The sequence below is a fragment of the Ostrea edulis genome, chromosome 7 (genome assembly GCF_947568905.1).
Source record: "Ostrea edulis chromosome 7, xbOstEdul1.1, whole genome shotgun sequence".
NCBI lineage: Eukaryota > Metazoa > Mollusca > Bivalvia > Ostreida > Ostreidae > Ostrea > Ostrea edulis.
The window spans coordinates 18,264,553-18,283,014 of NC_079170.1; the positions used below are offsets into that span (position 1 = coordinate 18,264,553).

The 18,462-nt window shown below is 37.6% G+C and overlaps 1 protein-coding gene across 1 annotated transcript in view; it reads left to right on the forward strand.

Annotated features, from left to right (window-relative positions):
* LOC125653817 (stabilin-2-like) overlaps window positions 1-18,302 on the forward strand; it is a 37,478-nt gene extending 19,176 nt beyond the window's left edge. The window contains exons 22-40 of the mRNA XM_048883447.2: window positions 793-889; window positions 1,216-1,371; window positions 1,688-1,783; window positions 2,114-2,257; window positions 2,468-2,610; window positions 2,787-2,904; window positions 3,713-3,811; window positions 4,016-4,111; window positions 4,238-4,339; window positions 4,656-4,784; window positions 5,512-5,643; window positions 6,735-6,881; window positions 13,633-13,675; window positions 14,251-14,403; window positions 14,599-14,774; window positions 15,556-15,621; window positions 15,727-15,762; window positions 16,444-16,557; window positions 17,767-18,302. Of these exons, the coding sequence (XP_048739404.2) occupies window positions 793-889; window positions 1,216-1,371; window positions 1,688-1,783; window positions 2,114-2,257; window positions 2,468-2,610; window positions 2,787-2,904; window positions 3,713-3,811; window positions 4,016-4,111; window positions 4,238-4,339; window positions 4,656-4,784; window positions 5,512-5,643; window positions 6,735-6,881; window positions 13,633-13,675; window positions 14,251-14,403; window positions 14,599-14,774; window positions 15,556-15,621; window positions 15,727-15,762; window positions 16,444-16,557; window positions 17,767-17,922 (2,203 nt within the window). The 3' untranslated portion in view covers window positions 17,923-18,302. The remainder of the gene's footprint in view (window positions 1-792; window positions 890-1,215; window positions 1,372-1,687; window positions 1,784-2,113; window positions 2,258-2,467; window positions 2,611-2,786; window positions 2,905-3,712; window positions 3,812-4,015; window positions 4,112-4,237; window positions 4,340-4,655; window positions 4,785-5,511; window positions 5,644-6,734; window positions 6,882-13,632; window positions 13,676-14,250; window positions 14,404-14,598; window positions 14,775-15,555; window positions 15,622-15,726; window positions 15,763-16,443; window positions 16,558-17,766) is intronic.
* The last annotated feature ends 160 nt before the right edge of the window (window positions 18,303-18,462 follow it).

Here is an 18,462-nt window from a genome sequence, read left to right on the forward strand (position 1 = left end):
AAGCATGTTTTATTACACTATTTTAAAAGAAATTATATTTTCATGCAAATCTCTTGGTAGAAAATTACATACACTTTCTCTTAATGAAAATATGAAATAAAATTAATCATTGACCACACACATTTTTAGAAAATTAGATTTTTCTTATTTTTACAAAGGGCAGACAACTTTTCCAAAAAGTCTTAAGTGCAAAAAGGTCAGCTTCTAATCATTCACCGGTCATGTGAATTTCATCTGCTTCACTTTCATCATTATTTAACAATAAACATTTATGTTGATCTAAATCCTTCAAAATTGTTCATTATCCTTTCATTATACATGGAATACCTTAAGCAAAGGGTGCAAACAACCCTTTGATTAAACGATATTGTTAACATTTACTCATAATTCCTACAGAGATGACAGTAGAACAAAGTTTCCTTCGGTTTTTTTGTTTTTGTTTTTGTTTCCATGTCTGAAGGGCACGTGTCAAGGCCACATTAATAGCGTATTACAGCAATATTTTTAATACAAAAAAATACATTTTGGTTCTTCAGCTTCACACTTGCTACAGACATTGTATGTGGATTGGAGATGTTTAGGTCAAAGGTCAAGGAACTTTAAAGTTGGTGTTTTAGAGTAGTACTCATTGAATGACGTCGAGTTGTGAAGGGAATGCGTCACTCGCCTTTGACCATTTTAAGTTAATTTCATGTAAATCTACTGAAGATTTATTTCTGTGATTTTGGTATTTTTACATGGTAGGAATCAATACACACTATGGCAATCTCTCAATTCTCTGTATGTCTACAGCTGTGTGTGCGATCGGGGCTACGAAGGGGACGGGGCCGTCAAATGCACCCCCATTAACCCGTGCAAGAAGCCAGGAAGAGGGGGCTGCCACAAACAGGTACACCTGTACATAAAGTGATTCATTATCGATAGGCCACTGTATGGGCGATTTACGTATGCGTGGACATGTATTCATTTATATGATGAGAACTTGTAATAATATAAAGTACATGTAATATATCTTACTTCTGATTTCTTGAAAGAAGTACCCGTATTTTGAAATTGTCAAGAATGTCCTCAATGTTTGGTAAATGAATGCGGTTCACTTATACCCATTAGTTCTGTACATGTAGAGCTTGTGTACCAAGGATTAAAGGAAACAGATATAAATGACGTGCATGCGTCGTAGATTAACCGCACTTCAGATTCTTTATGTTTCGACAGGCCATATGTAAGATGGACGGGCCGGGCGGAAACACGTGTACCTGTAGCGAGGGGTGGACGGGCGACGGTAAATACTGCTACGCAGGATCTCAATGTGGCGATCACCAACACTGTCACAAGCACGCCTCCTGTAAAACTGACCCGGCGCATAAACAGGTCAGGGACGCATTTCCAAACTTATAACCGATATTACATGTATATCAAATGCATTACTTAAATACCGATATTACATGTATATCAAATGTATTTTAAAATGGTTTATGAAACGCGTTTCTTAAAAATGTATATAACGATGCAAAACAATTTATTTTTTCAAAAATAATGTATATCATATCAATATATATTTCCTTGATAATAGATTTTATATATAGTATATACATGTGTATATATTTGTCATAATGAAACCCATTTCAACTTTTCAATGATTTAGAATTTCACATTGCATTTCATGTTTTATGATTTCCTTACATAGCCTCTTTGTTGGTGCAATGATGATTTCCATGGCAACGGAACTTTCTGTATTCCAAATAATATCTGTAAATACCACAATGGGGGTTGTCATTCCAGGGTAAGTGACGTCATAATTATGCATGCAAAGTAGAATGTGAAAAATAGTCTTTGATGTTCATAAACTTTGTTAACATTCATGAAATTAAAATAATGAGCCTTGCCAATAATAAACTAAACTTGATCATCTGAGCTGTTGTTTTTTGTTTTGGGGTTGTTGTTTTTTTTGGGGGGGAGGGGGAGGGGGTAGATAAATTCATAATTATTCAAAAGTGAAAATAAAGTATGGCTTCCCAAACAAATATTTGAATTACATATAAACGAAATCCATTTTCCCTGGAGGTACACGTACCAGACACGAATTATATTTCAGTATATACCGTTATTCTAGGCTACCTGTACACCTCTGGCTCCAGGCCTGAATAACTGCACGTGCTGGAGAGGGTATGCAGGGGACGGGATATTCTGTATACCCACCATCAACGAACTTATCCTTAACCACCCTAATCTCACCAAAGTAGCAGCATTTGTTAAAGTAAGTGTTCCAGGGAAGAGGGAGAGAAAGGGGGTTCATTAAACAATTTATTGACACATTTACCATGTTTGATAATATCTTTCTTAATACCCGTTGTCTTCATCTCGATTATGCATGAACTGATAACAAGCTATCCTGGGCCGTTTATATATATATATATTTATTTATTCTATTTTTTTTTTTAAACATATTATCTTGTTTTATTTTTAGAAACTAGGTGATGACAGTATTCTACAATATGATATGGACAGATACACATTCTTTGCTCCAACAGACGCCGCCATGGACTTCTTGATGAGAAGAAGAAAAACGGACTTTTTTTCTGATGATGACAATATTCTCATGTTCATCAAGTAAGAAAATATTGCTCAGTAACTCAGAAAAACAAGGAATGCGCGTATCACACAATGTTAAAGATTGATCAAATAAATTACACAGAATCTAGTTGTTTGTGTTGGGAGAGGAAAGGGGGAGGGTAAATTCTTAGATTCACACTGAAGGGTTAAATGAATGGCGTGTTTTGTTCCAGTGTCCACACCGTGTTGGGAGAAAATCGTATAGAAGATTTACGTGCCTCTGTGAATGTGGTAGATCGATTCAATACATTGTCCGACGGCTTCTTCCTTCATTTCAAAGTTGAGAATGGGGTGAGGATGTTGTCGTTTTGGATTTTAATTTTCCTTAATGGTTGTTGTATTTAAACATTTATCTTTGCTAAAAATGTTGACTGAACATGAACCAGAAGTTAAATCATCATCAAACCAGGTACACATATAATTTTGTTGGATTTTTCTGCAATCCGCTTACGATTTCTACGTGGTCTATTGTTCATTCATTTTTCATCGGAAAGTTTTAGATAGTACAATATCATACACTTGGAAATTTCTCCGGAAAATTTTATATTTTATTCAAAGTCTTTGCAGTATAATGTTATGCTTTTTTCAAATTATAGTACTTAACCTATTCAATGATCTGGTTATATTCCAAATATTTTAATATTTACAAATGTATATTTCCAACGTTTTTTGTCTTTGATATCTTTACAAATTTTAAAGATAGCCATTTCATCGTGATTGTGCTACAGTCGTAAACAATGCGCATCTTAATAAATATAGTACATATACATCTTAACGGCTGGGGATTCTTAATAAATATAGTACATATATATCTTAACGGCCGGGGATTCTTAATATAGTACATATATATCTTAACGGCCGGGGATTCTTAATAAATATAGTACATATATATCTTAACGGCTGGGGATTCGGACAGATGGTGATATTGAAAATGAATTTCGTTTTTTTGTAAATACATGAGGGTATGAATTGTAATGCTTCTCTTTGTCAGCATATACTTCATGAGGCGCTAACACACTTAATGAAGGATTCCGGCTGAAGCGTTGTATTTCATACCCCTGTGTATTTTCAAAAAATGTTATTTAATTCTTGATTGCAGAGCGTCCTCATGTCAACAAATAACAAATTTGCCATTACATCAAAAATAGTGAAAAGCAATCTCGTTGCCGCCAATGGTTATGTTCATATCGTAGACCGGGTAAGTGGTTTTTCCTTGTACATGTATTTAGTTTTCATTTCTCATCAATGAACTTGTTCTGCATTATCCAAGATATGTCGAGAAAAGATATTCGGCAATTACATATCTATCATAAAATGAAAAATATCCCCGAATAATTGAGTCTAAGGATTATGCAACATAAACTTCACAATTCCATTTTTCCGTATTGGATTTCTTCTTCAGGCCCTTGAGCCCGAGTTGGAAAATGACGGACTTCCCACTCTAGATGATTTTCTGAATGCCAGCATCGACACCACGATCTTCAGCGACTGGATGAAGGTGCTTGTTTTTGGGTACATTTCTAAACCGGTCAACATCTTTCGAAATCAGAAGTTATTTTGTAACTTAAAATGAAAGCCAGATTTATTTTGATGTTGGTGTAATTTGATCTTGGTGTGATTTCAGACAAAAGGACTGGTGGACGAAATCATGAATATGAATCAATACACCTTGTTTCTACCAATCAATGAAAAATTCGAAGATGAAGAACTCCATCCAACATATATAGTGAGTTTGGTTAAAAAACATGAATACGTAATTCACATAGCACTAATGATTCCCAATAATATACACTTGTATCCGACGGTGATAAATTGAAAACATGAATTTCCATCGAACTCAATGTGTATGTATTTATAACAGAATATTGAGTCCGACGCGTTGACTTGAGTTGCGCGACTTGCGCGGATTACAATGTACAACACAAAAACTTAGCACAAACTCACAGAATGGTCACTGAATCCTTTTAGAATTCGTTGCAAAATGGTACCAAGAGCAGCCAAACATGACTTCTGAATTTACGTCTCATCGTTTTTTTTCACAGACCAGCAACTATCTTCGTTATTACGTCCTGCCCGTTATCCGTCTGGCGGAATCTTTTGATGATTTAGAAGACGTGGACACAATCCTTGGACCACGGAACAAGATCTCTTTTAAAGTTTATAGTAAAAAGGTAATTCAAAGTACTTTTTGTCATTCTAAATTACTACTGCTGTGAGTGTACATTTCATCGCAAGCCGGTATCGATCAAAATATCAATCCATGATCGGAAATAGCATTAAACCTATTTGTGTACATGGAAAGGGTGAAGATAACGAACAGTGATCAATCTCATAAATCTTATCAAGAACCCAAAATTGAGAATAGGGCCAACATGGACTCTTGGAATCGCAAGATATAGGATCAGATGCCTAGGATGAGTAAGCATGTCTTGTTGTTCGGTCACACCCACCATGAGCCCTATATCTTGATCAGGTAAACGGAGTAATCCGTAGTCAAAATCAGTGTGTAAAGAACGGCCTAACAAATGATGCGATACACGTCAGACAACATTTGACCTCATGGCATGCAGTTGGAAATATGTGTACATTCTAAAGAAGAAATTTTGTGAACGGTTTATTATCTTGAAATCCACTGCGATGTGACAGGATATTTATAGATTCAAAGGATTATATATCACGCTTTCCAACCGGTAACGGTGTTTTCCATTTAACCTAAAAGTTCTTTCCAAGGTCATGGATCCTGTACATGTGTCCTCTCGTGCATGACCGCGGGGCAGAGTGGACACAAGGCCCAAACTTTCTCTCATGCATGACAGGGCGACACATTGAACACAATGCCCAGACGATGTGAGGATGGTCCCTGAATCGCTTTGTATAATCTTTGATCCTCTTTTGTAGGTGTTTCTGAATGGTGAACGGATGATTGTCAAAAGCAACATTTTGACTGATGGGGGCGTGGTCCATAAAATCGCTGGGTATATCCACCCAAATCTCCAAGTCTGTGACGTAATCAATAGAACCGTTGTTCATGTATGTATTTCTGAAATGTCACACAGACTCTTTTCTAATATCACCTGGAGTGTCGCATGCTGCTCGATTTCTATACATGTAAACAGATATAGATTGGTTTTTCTTGTGGGGTTTACGTTGTCTCTATAACAGTGCATCCGACTGTCAGAGGAATTAGCACCAGACCTATGCAAGAACTTTATGGTTACCGTAAATCTGTCAAATTTTTAGTTGATATATCATTTTGCAAGATGAGGATAATTTCCTAAAAATTAATTTGTGTGTGTTTAGATTTTGCGAATGAGCTTTGTCATTAAACAACAGCATGTAGGATTTCATATTTTGCGAGTTTCATAGACCCATACAATTTGCAAAATGTATATACAAAAAAATTAAATAGATTTACGAGGTATTTTAGTAAAGTAATACCAGGGTAAAGCTTATAATTATAAAGATGATAAAGGGTACCATTGTATATTATACTATGGTTTACTGAAGTACAAACTTTGCTACTTTGGCTTATTGTCATCAACAATACAAATCATTCAAGACCTTATAAAATTTACAGTATGATAGTAAAAAAAAACTCTAATAATATGATTTCCCACGATAGAAAATGATATTTACCTTTGATTTATTGTTCCTGTACATATAAAATTTGTAAGTTAGGATGTCAAGGAAAAGAAGACAAATTCTGGTTTGAACCCGAGACTCATGAGTCTTTGGTCAAGTAAAGACTGAACACAAATTCATAGTTCTGATGACCTTATGCGTATGTTACGAATTCATTTGTACAAGGTCACTGGAACTGAGAAAATTTAAAATGATTCTAAAGATATCAGGGCCTACAGGAAAATTACATGTAGTATGAGCTTGGAGCTTAGGTATTTTTCATCCTAGATCAATGTCGTCGATAAGAGCTGAGCGTCACTTGAATTTGGTAATGATTCTGCAACTCAAGGTCAGCTGGTCACCAAGAATTTTTTTTTAAAAATTGTATGGATGCCCAAGTCTTAAAGCCCATCCGGGCGCACAGGGTTTGATTTTATCAACAACAGACAGATGTTTATAAAATGACATTAAAAGTACTCTGTATTTGTTCGTGTTTCCAGAGCGCATGCGTACCCTGTGATGTTGGACACTACCAGTGTCCAAGTGGATACTCATTAGAAACAGACACTGTCACCAAGGGGTGTGTCTATTCTAGCGGAGGGGCACTATACAAGGGCTGCAACTCTCTTTGTTCAAGGGAAGAAAAGGTAGGGCAGATCTGTCACTTTGTAACTCGTTAATGATGTTCCATGAAAATGTAAAAAAAAAAAAAAAAATAGCCATGTAGTCAGCATAGACTACGTGTACACGAGTATAGATGAGAGGTATTCATAGACGCTCCCTATTACCCATTGCAGAGTTACAGTATGAACATACACTTACATTTCCGATATTTCTGCCTGTGATATTTTCACATTTTGTTAAGAACATCCATTTCTTCATTAACGCTGTGTTGTTGTAAACAACGAGCAGAGAATTATAGAGACGAGCAGAGAATTATAGAGACGAGCAGAGAATTATAGAGACGAGCAGAGAATTATAGAGACAGCCTGGTTGAAAGAGATTAGAATTTTTTGCCAATCAAAACAAATTATGTGATCGCGTGTCTTTGCTGTTCCATTTAGTGTTTCCATTTTATGCATGGTTGTAAATTGTCCCGATTCTTATAAGATGCTTCTATGTCCACGGAAGTGTAGTTATATCAGATATTAACAGATAACAATCAACAAAGACGATCGCTGGTCACAAAATCCAGTGCATTAATTTTTCATTGACTTTTTAAGATCATTATTGTGCGTATGTTGTACTTAGAAGGTGATCCAATATATGCAATACCAATAGATTAACCGATGAGGATCTATATGATTATCATAATTCTTCAAGTTAAACAGACTACAGATAAATTTCGTTCCTCTGTAACAATTGTTAAATGTAGAGAAATCACGGACAAAAACAAATGTTTATCAACTTTCATTTAAATTTCTGTGACATTTCTTCATATTTACTAAATATCGCACTATCGATTCGACAAAAACACGTCAAAGGAGTGTTTTCTGAAAGATCAAACAAATAGATTTAATACTTGCACTACGATTGAATTATACCATTAGTATATATACATAAGATCACATTATATTAACAGAAATAATTTGAAGTTTGAAGTCAAACTGTCCACTTGTCGAATATTTGCTTCTTATCTCCGTATTACATTCTTCATTCTGGTTTGGTTCGCCATCTGAGCTTTTTGCTGCTGGAGAAGTTCAGCCCTTGCGCGAGCCTTCTTTGACAGTGACACGGCAGTCGCGACACCAGCACCAATGGCTCCCACGGCGCCAATCAGCCCAGCAGCTAACAGGCCTTCATCTAGACAGATGTCATCATCCGGGTCCTCGAGCACGATATCGTTTGATAGAATTCTTAGTTTGGTGCCTACTGTTATATCTTCGTATGAGTTCTGGTATAACCTATCATCGCCTTTCTTGGTGTCGCGTCTCTTTCTTCTTCCCCATCCAGAACTGCCGTCAGAACAAGTAACAGAATCACAATTTTCGAGACACACTTTTAAGGTGCAGGAGAACACCATTTCGGTGCTTCCTCCACTTATACTTGTTTGCCGAAAAGCGCCAAATGCTGCACTTAAATATCCGCGGGACAATCGGTTGAAGTTTGGGAACAAATCTTTATCCGTCGAACAGGAATCTTTAATTATATTGATAGTTCCAGCCGAGCAATGTTTTGAACGGATGTCAAACTCCATCGCAAACTCGTCATCCAAACGAATGGCCATTTCAATCTTGTCAGAAAGTTTTACTGTTTTGCCGCTGACTGGGAGAAGGTCGCCATTTTCATTCAATTTGTACAGTTCCATAAAGGCCGTGGGACGAATAGTTATGTTTTCCAGCTTGTTTTCATCCATGTCAAACATCAAATCCAAGTCGTCCTTCAGATCTAGAGAAGATAGATCGGCGTTACAAGAAATTGTGACGATCTTATCCTCCCCCGTTTGGTATTGACTGTGTTTCTGAATGACAATTCGAATCGTGCTTTCCCATGTTATTCCACATGCGGTGAAATCAAAGTTATGGACGGAAACATTCGATGATGTATCTTCCCGACATGCCACAGATTCTCCTTGAACAAACAAGGTTCCTGCATCCGAGGCGTTGTAAACTACTAGCTTTAGGTTGCTTTTGGAACAACTGTTTACTTCTATCTCCGGATTAAATGCATTCGTCGCATGATTTATGACGAACGTCACAAATACAGTGAGGAGAAATAGGTTTGTATTTATCATATTTTATAAGGGCAATCACACACTTGTCCCTCCAAAATTCTCTCTAAGCTGTATACACGTCCACTGTATAATGTGCGACAAAGTGATATTGAATTCAATAATGAATTTATTCTTCTCATGAATTTTACAGTGGACAGGTGTGTTCGTGTTGCTTGGCATCGGAAACTGAATTATTGTAAATTACCTCCATATTCTTGATAGCCTGTTGCTATGATACATACATGTAAACGGTATATTTGATAACACGACATACTCTTACATACAATTCAGTGCATACAGTTTGCGTATCACGTTGTCATACAGAGCGGTAACGAAGTAGGTTGGATGCTCACTTTACAACCAGGAGGACCGAGTTCGATCCCGGCATGCCGCCAAACCTCAGAACATGGTATGCTCTGTTCCGTCACCGAGATTCCATCATACTTGAAAGTTATAGGTTTTTCTGACGTAGCCTCCCGTAAGTACCTGGAGTCCTGACTTCTACACCCGTGAGTGCAAGAGTCCTGACTTCTACACCCGTGAGTGCTACAGTCCTCACTTCTACACCCGTGAGTGCTACAGTCCTCACTTCTACACCCGTGAGTGCTAGGAGTCCTCCCTTCTACATACGTGATTGTCAGGGTCCTCACTTCTACACAAGTAAGTGTCTGGGTCCTCACTTCTACACACGTGAGTATCGGAGTCCTGACTTCTACACATGTGAGTGTCGGAGTCCTCACTTCTACACCCGTGAGTGTCAGGGTCCTCACTTCTACACACGTGAGTGTCGGAGTCCTGACTTCTACACACGTGAGTGTCGGAGTCCTGACTTCTACACACGTGAGTGTCAGGGTCCTCACTTCTACACCCGTGAGTGTCAGGGTTCTCATTTCTACACACGTGAGTGTCAGGGTCCTCACTTCTACACACGTGAGTGTCAGGGTCCTCACTTCTACACACGTGAGTGTCAGGGTCCTCATTTCTACACACGTGAGTGTCAGGGTCCTCACTTCTACACACGTGAGTGTCAGGGTCCTCATTTCTACACACGTGAGTGTCAGGGTCCTCATTTCTACACACGTGAGTGTCAGGGTTCTCACTTCTACACATGTGAGTGTCAGGGTCCTCACTTCTACACACGTGAGTGTCAGGGTCCTCACTTCTACACACGTGAGTGTCAGGGTTCTCATTTCTACACACGTGAGTGTCAGGGTCCTCACTTCTACACACGTGAGTGTCAGGGTCCTCACTTCTACACACGTGAGTGTCAGGGTCCTCATTTCTACACACGTGAGTGTCAGGGTCCTCACTTCTACACACGTGAGTGTCAGGGTCCTCACTTCTACACACGTGAGTGTCAGGGTCCTCATTTCTACACACGTGAGTGTCAGGGTCATCATTTCTACACACGTGAGTGTCAGGGTTCTCACTTCTACACATGTGAGTGTCAGGGTCCTCACTTCTACACACGTGAGTGTCAGGGTCCTCACTTCTACACACGTGAGTGTCAGGGTTCTCATTTCTACACACGTGAGTGTCAGGGTCCTCACTTCTACACACGTGAGTGTCAGGGTCCTCACTTCTACACACGTGAGTGTCAGGGTCCTCATTTCTACACACGTGAGTGTCAGGGTCGTCACTTCTACACACGTGAGTGTCAGGGTCCTCACTTCTACACACGTGAGTGTCAGGGTCCTCATTTCTACACACGTGAGTGTCAGGGTCATCACTTCTACACACGTGAGTGTCAGGGTTCTCACTTCTACACATGTGAGTGTCAGGGTCATCACTTCTACACATGTGAGTGCCAAACGTAAGTGACACTTCACCTACAGCTGTCGACGTCTCTATGTGAAAGGTGAAGATAACTGATCAATCTCATAACTCCTATAATCAATTCAAAATGGGGAGTGGGCAAACACGGGCACCTGGACACACCAGAGGTGACGGAGGTAATACAACTGCGTCAAATGTACATCACATACAAAGGTGGGATCAGGTGTCTAGGAGGAGTAAGCATCTCCTGTCGACCGGTCACACCCGCCGTGAGCCCTATATCTTAATCAGATAAATGGAGTCGTCCGTATTCAGTGAAACACTTTCTTGGTAGGACGTAAACTGACATAAAAGCACACAATATCATTTTAAACACACGTACTGTTTGAGGACATTGTTTTATCCACTAAAAAGCCGGACTCAATTTCATACGCTATTCAGCATTACTGGCAACGAAGCGTTTCTTTTCTTCAGAGTCGGGCTCACCACTGGTGTATCCAGAGGAGGTTGTGCAAACATGTCTTTAAGTAACTGTTTCACGGCACTTTTTATTTTGGTATTTAAAGCAGTGTACACAAGGGTGTTGATGACACAGTGCGACCATCCTAAGTACGTGGAAATCGCATGCATTATGGGATTTACTGTTTTCATATCCGGGTCATAAATGTTAAGAACTATACAAGGGGAGTATAGGATTGCGTATGTTATAAATATAGCGCTCACACTACATATAAGGTTGTGCTCTTTCTTCCTATAAGTGGGGAGACGTTCTGTGCTCTTTCTAACTGTTGCGGATACGGTTGGTATTGCAACTTGGGAGGCGTTCAACGATCGTGACACTCCAATCCGTTTCTTGTTCCGCAGAACTTTGTGCAAAATTTTGCCGTAACAATAAAGAAGAACCGGAAGTGTGCATATGATGATTGCCACCATGATGAAAATGCGGTAAAACATCACATGAAATGGATCACAAACAAATTTCTTCTCTTTGTAAGTGAAAGAGCCCCATGCATTTGTTAAAGGCATGAAAAGCATTGAAAATGGAAACGACCAAGAAAATATTGTCATCAGCGCAAGATTTTTCGGCTTGGTGAATAGCTTCCTGTACATTCCATGATGCAAAAACATGAGATATCTGTTTAGAGATATAAGAACCATGCAGAAAAACTCAGCTCCAAACAATCCAAATGTGATAAAGCCAGCCACAATGCATGTCGGCAACGGCAAGTCCTGAATGTCTTCCACATACGTATTTCTGATTGTGCTGGGTAGAACAATAACACACATCAACGTGTTGTTTATAGTGAGGTTCAGAATACAAAATATACTAGGTTCCTTATGCAATTTGTTCCTCAAGATGGCGACAATGCTAACTACGTTAACAACAAATCCGGAAATAGACAACAGAATACAAAAAAGTCGGACTGCCATGCGCAGATCGTCCGTCACGCAATCACAGGAGAGGGGGTTCGGGGTCGTGATCTGTATTCCGGTCCCGTCGCTGATGGAGGAACATGTTAGCGAAAGATTTAAGTTCTTACGGTCATGTCGTAGAAATAGATCTGAATTACGGGGCATCTTCAAGAAAGGTCCGTTTTTGGCGCCTGAATTGTTGATCATAAAACGTCCAGCATATGCATGTCCATTTACACTCTGAACCCAGTTTTTGACTCCGACCAAGATTTATGTAGACTAAAACACGTGACACGATCTTTATACGTTGTTAAAAGGGGTATATTGATTAAAATGTTTTATGGACACTTAGATGCAGTTTTCTGCATCCGCCCTGCTAATGATTCCGTCTTCCGTTTTCATTCAGGAGGATAATGTCACAGTTTACACATTTCTACGCAGTGGTGGTTACGGTACCGTAAAGAATAAAGTTATTTCTTTTATAATGTTTACTTCAATCACTTTTGAAAAACCCCAAAAAAATCTCCTTGGTTTTAAACACACCGATAATGTAAATAGTCACGCGCTTCTTTTGGTTGGGTGATTTTTATATAAGCGTGAGTAGACACTACGGCGTAGTGTGCATGTATCGAGCTGACATATGACGTATTTGTATGACGATAGAGGGCGTAAGTTTCTAAGTGTCTAGTTATTCTTAACAGAATGTATGCATTGCTCGGCAGAACAATCAATTTTAGAATGTAATGACAAGATGAGTAAGTATGTGAAGTCTGAGAGTTAAGGACACTTGATGCCAACAAAAACATGATGCATGGGTTGATGTACAACTTTGACTTAGTTTGGTGGTGATGAGTACAAATATAAAATTCCTAAAAAGAAACCAAAACAATACGAAATTTTCTATGATATGATTTGAAGGTATTTTAATTTATATAATATATACAAAAGGACCAGAAGCAAGTTCATACAACTTACGAGTTCTATGATATGTTCAAAAGTTGAAATTTAGTACTCCTCGGTAATATAACTTATATAATTCTCCACTACTTTAGATTTGATTAAGAAATTGTGGGAGTAGATGAAGTTCTATGTGGTAATTGTATTCATATGTCTTATAAAAATTCACTTTCACGTTTTGTTTTTGTTTAGAGTTTGAAAATGAGACAACATGTATCTGAGAACGTTCAATTTGCACGAATTTGACCTTGAACTTTCGCAGTCATCTAAAAATGACCTTTACGTTTCAGTTTGCTAAGTATGTTGGTTAATTCACGTATTCATATTGACAAAGTTTAGAGTTAGATTTAAAATGTTATTCTGTTTTCTCTTCAAACCACGATTAAATATTTCGCTTTTTACTAAAAATATCTTGGAGAGGCACATTTAGTGAGTTATATAGGCATGCAAAGACATCAGAGATGAAGCACATCATATTCAATCTCGAAGGTGTTAATTAAGGTATTAATTAAGTGTGTTAATTTCGCATTGTGTTTCAGATACAGGGATGCTGTTCCGGCTTTTATGGGGAGAACTGTTTAGGTAATTTATGTAAATCGTTGTTATTATTCTATATAAGTGATATGACACTTGAAAATCAGCAATATGTTTACGTACATCGCGTATAAGGAATTACTGGGTACTCAATTGAATTTTTCAGGTCTTGAATATAGTTATAGGTTATAGACTTTGTATGGGAAGATTTTTGGCGCGTAGACGGACCGAGCTTGCGAGGTCCCTCCGCCACAAAAAACGAGGTTGTCATATTTTTCCACACAAAGTCTATAACCATTTAATTATATACTTTCATTTTCACTTAGAAACTAACAATGATTTTATCTTTAACAATTTCTTTATTGGTTTAACTGAGTAAAAGACGAAAAATTTGAAAGTTAACAGCTAGTAATTTGTTTGTGTATTGATTGTGACGTAATGTTTGCGGGCCTGAATGTTTCCGGGCATATATCGTGGGATATATGCCCGCAAACTTTTAAAGAAAAGATGAAATTGAAAGTCTATAATAATTCTGGATATTTCTTTCAAAACGAATACGAGACTGATTAGTCATTTTAAAAAGTCACGGTTCGTATATGTTGATGTTCGTTCTGTATAATCAGCTTGTGAGGGTGGATCAGAGTTTCCTTGTAATAACAACGGGAATTGTAGCGATGGAACAGACGGTGACGGAACGTGCACGTGTTTCCCAGGATACACAGGAACTTCCTGTCAGTTGTGCATAAACAGTACCGACAACACCACCTCAGAATGTGGTATGATGTTTCACAATTTCGTGATTGATAATCCAAACAGATGTGAAGGGCACACAATTTAAATCATCTTTATTCATTTCCTTCTTCTTTCATGTCTTCATCCGAAATTAACCATATTTCCGTCACACTTCACATCCTTTATACGCTCTTCAATATATCCACGTTAGTGAATAATTTTGATGAATTACTTTTTAGCAAGATCATGTGCCTACCACAACGGCGGTTGTCATGAGAATGGGACATGTCTCGAGCAGGCCGGAAGTGTGGCATGCACTTGTCCGCAGGGTTCTGTAGGAGATGGCCATCGCTGTGTGAAACCATGTGAAGAAAACAATGGAGGATGCCACCAGTTTGCTGTTTGCAAAGAATTGGTAACCTATTTCTTTTCACTTCTTGAATGAAATATATAGATTTCAGAAAAGAAGCGAGTGTGTTGATCTCTACTCAATATACCTGGACATCTCAAGGGTTTAAGAAATATGCAGGGTGAACAAAATGGAGCATCTCCAAGAACATAGAAATAAGCATGCGCACACTGCACACTCCTCCAGTGTTACTTTTCACCATATCTCTTCCATCGTAAAATGGCTTAAATATTGCCAAAAAAATCGACGTAAAACCAGAATCAATCAATTAACCAATCCAACTTGGTTGTAATGGGAATTTTGTTCTAATTACCATCTCCAACTTTAGAGTTACCGCTCTTGGAGTTAGCGACATGAAATAGATTTACCGTCATGCATATTTTACCAGTCGTGAAAAAAAGAGGAAGCACAGCATAAAGCCGAATCTAGAATCAAATTGTATATAGCCACAAAGAACAATTATGTGTACGAGTTATCAATTTTCATAGAGATATCAAAATGAAGCGACTTTCTTTTATATATTTAATTCATTTATCCTTTTATTTTCTGAGTTTTTCATGATCATCTTGACCTTTTCTGAGATAATTTAAGTAACTATACCTACATGTACATACATCCGTATAAATATCTTAAACAATCCAGTACAAGTTTTTCGTTTCTCTACAAAGGAATTTTCCCCTTGTAAATTTTCAAGTTCCACCCATGGATATAAACGTGCGCCCATCAGCGAAAATCAGAAGAACTACCACGTGTATAGTTGTCTCATGTTTCGAGTATTGTGTTTCAGGGTGAAAATATAACGGAAGTAGATTGCTCATGTCAAGGACAGTATCAAGGCAGCGGCTTGTATTGCGTGAGTGGCCATTGTTACTAGTATTTCACTTTCATATTGCATTAGATGAAATTATCGGGGGGATGTTTGGTTCTTCATTGCTATAAAATTATTTATTCCTTGCAGTCCCCCGTACCAAAGAAATTATCTTCATCTGTAACGGTGAGTAGTTAATGTTACATGTATCTCCACTAGATTCAAGTTGCCGTCATATTCATAACCTAATGGTCCGCTGGGTTTCGGTATGCCTAAAATATCAAGTAATAAACATATTTAATTTTTTGTAGATTTTTTCACGTCCCATTTTTAAAAAAAAAAATTGACTCCTTTAAAGACATCACCAGTTTTAGGTGAAGTACAATAAATGTTGACCAACGTACGGTGCTCAGTGTCGTAGGTGTGGGGGTTCTTTGTCGTGACAATGCCAATAGTGACACGGGACTCCATTCATATCTAAGAGACCTGAAAATTTCACTTCTAAGTCATGTTTATGCAATGATAATGTCACATGCAGTCATTGATGATGTTGTTGATGATGATGATGTTGTTGATGAAGATGATGATGATGATTTTGTTGTTAATGTTGTTGATGAAGATGATGATGATGTTGTTGTTAATGTTGTTGATGAAGATGATGATGATGATGATGATGTTAATGATGATGATGATGATGATGTTGTTGATGAAGATGATGATGATGATGATGATTTTGTTGTTAATGTTGTTGATGAAGATGATGATGATGATGTTGATGTTGTTGTTAATGTTGTTGATGAAGAAGATGATGATGATGTTAATGTTGATGATGATGATGATAATGATGATGATGATGATATTTTACAGGCAGGAGTTACAGTGGGAGGATTAGTGGGATTTATCATTATCATCGGATTAATCTTTTTTCTCATCGTTGCAATTAGAAGACGTCGACATACAGAGTCTTTTATGAGGAAAGAGGTAAACTTATCTAGCAGGTACCCTAACCCTAACCCAAACAGAAAAGAGGTAAACTTGTCTCTCAGGTACCCTAACCCTAACCCAAACAGAAAAGAGGTAAACTTGTCTCTCAGGTACCCTAACCCTAACCCAAACAGAAAAGAGGTAAACTTGTCTCTCAGGTACCCTAACCCTAACCCAAACAGAAAAGAGGTAAACTTGTCTCTCAGGTACCCTAACCCTAACCCAAACAGAAAAGAGGTAAACTTGTCTCTCAGGTACCCTGAGGGTTAGCCCTAACCCTAACACTAACCCAAACAAAAAAGAGGTAAACTTGTCTAGCAGGTATCGTGAGGGTTAGGGTTAGCCCTAACACTAACCCAAACAAAAAAGAGGTAAACTTGTCTAGCAGGTATCGTGAGGGTTAGGATTAGCCCTAACCCAAACTTGTACATGAAGTTGTCGTGTAGTTATCGTTGTTTGTGTTATCTCCCTTTGCTTGTGTGAACAATTTGTTTTTACAGAGTAATTTTAAAGAAATATGTGTTGAACAAAACCACATTGTGTATCAATTACGAACTATCGGGCGAGTATGATTATGTGCTTTTGAGGGAGACTCAAGTCTTTTGAAGTAAAATATACAGTCTGTTCGAAAGAATCGAAAACCGACAAATATCGAGGAACGATACATTGGAAATATATTTTGATAAGTCGTACTTACGAGATATTTTCGTGTAAGATCAGGAAAATGGCCGATTTTCATGATGTCTTTTCTCTTTTAAATAAGGAGATGATGATCTCGTCCTTTCGATATCTTACTAAATTATTATCGTAATTTCGATATATTTTAGATGGTTATCTCGTAATTTCAATATCTTAATCTTCTCGTTAGTTTGATATCTTAATAGATGGTCATTCTCGTAATTTGGTTATCGTAATAGATGATTATCTCATATTTTCAATATCTTAATAGATGTTTATCTCGTAATTTCAATATCTTAATAGATGTTTATCTCGTAATATCAATAACTTAATAGATGTTTATCTCGTAATTTCAATATCTTAATAGATGTTTATCTCGTAATTTCAATATCTTAATAGATGTTTATCCCGTAATTTCAATATCTTAATAGATACTCGTAATTATGAGGAAGGGAGACATTTAACGGATACTAATCAGTTTTAGTAGAAAAAAATACACTGAGATGGGTTTGATTTCATTTTCGGCAGAAATTTGGCAGCACTGAGTCTTTTGAGAGGCTGCATCCAACACCGGTCGGAGAGGAAAATTACATTGCTCTGCATCCGTCCCCGCCATCGGAAGTGAAGTTTGACAATCCCATGTACAACGTCAAGGAAAGTTTCGTGGGCGACGACCCTAATTAACGGAAAACGTCCTGGCTACATTTTTGTTTTCATTTTCATCAAACCCGATCTGCTAGTAACTATTAAAAAATAGAAAGTAACTGTTTAAAAAAAACAGTAGCTGAATGTACAGATAAAACAATATGTCGTTTGTCGTAGATGAACCGAGTGGTGACACTGTAAATACATATTTTTTTCTATTATTATTATTTTTTATATCATTGATATCATTAATTAATTATCTACAGACTTTGTTGTGCTTTTATGACAAACTTGTCCGGTATTCCGTGCACGCATTGTACATTTATTGCGTGTCATAAATTCTATATTTTATCATCTGTGGTGGCTTTATTTTTGCCAATCATGTTTTTTTTAGGATGCAATAAATCATTAAATTATAAGATTCTCTTGTCGATGCTTACAGTTTTTTGCCCACCCACATAATTTACATGAATCTGTAATTTATAGTACCCGTTGGGTAACAGCGTTTGTACACGTGTCATCGTTTCTGGACCGTTAATTTTACAGAAATACAGTTTTGAATAATGCCCCCCTCACTTA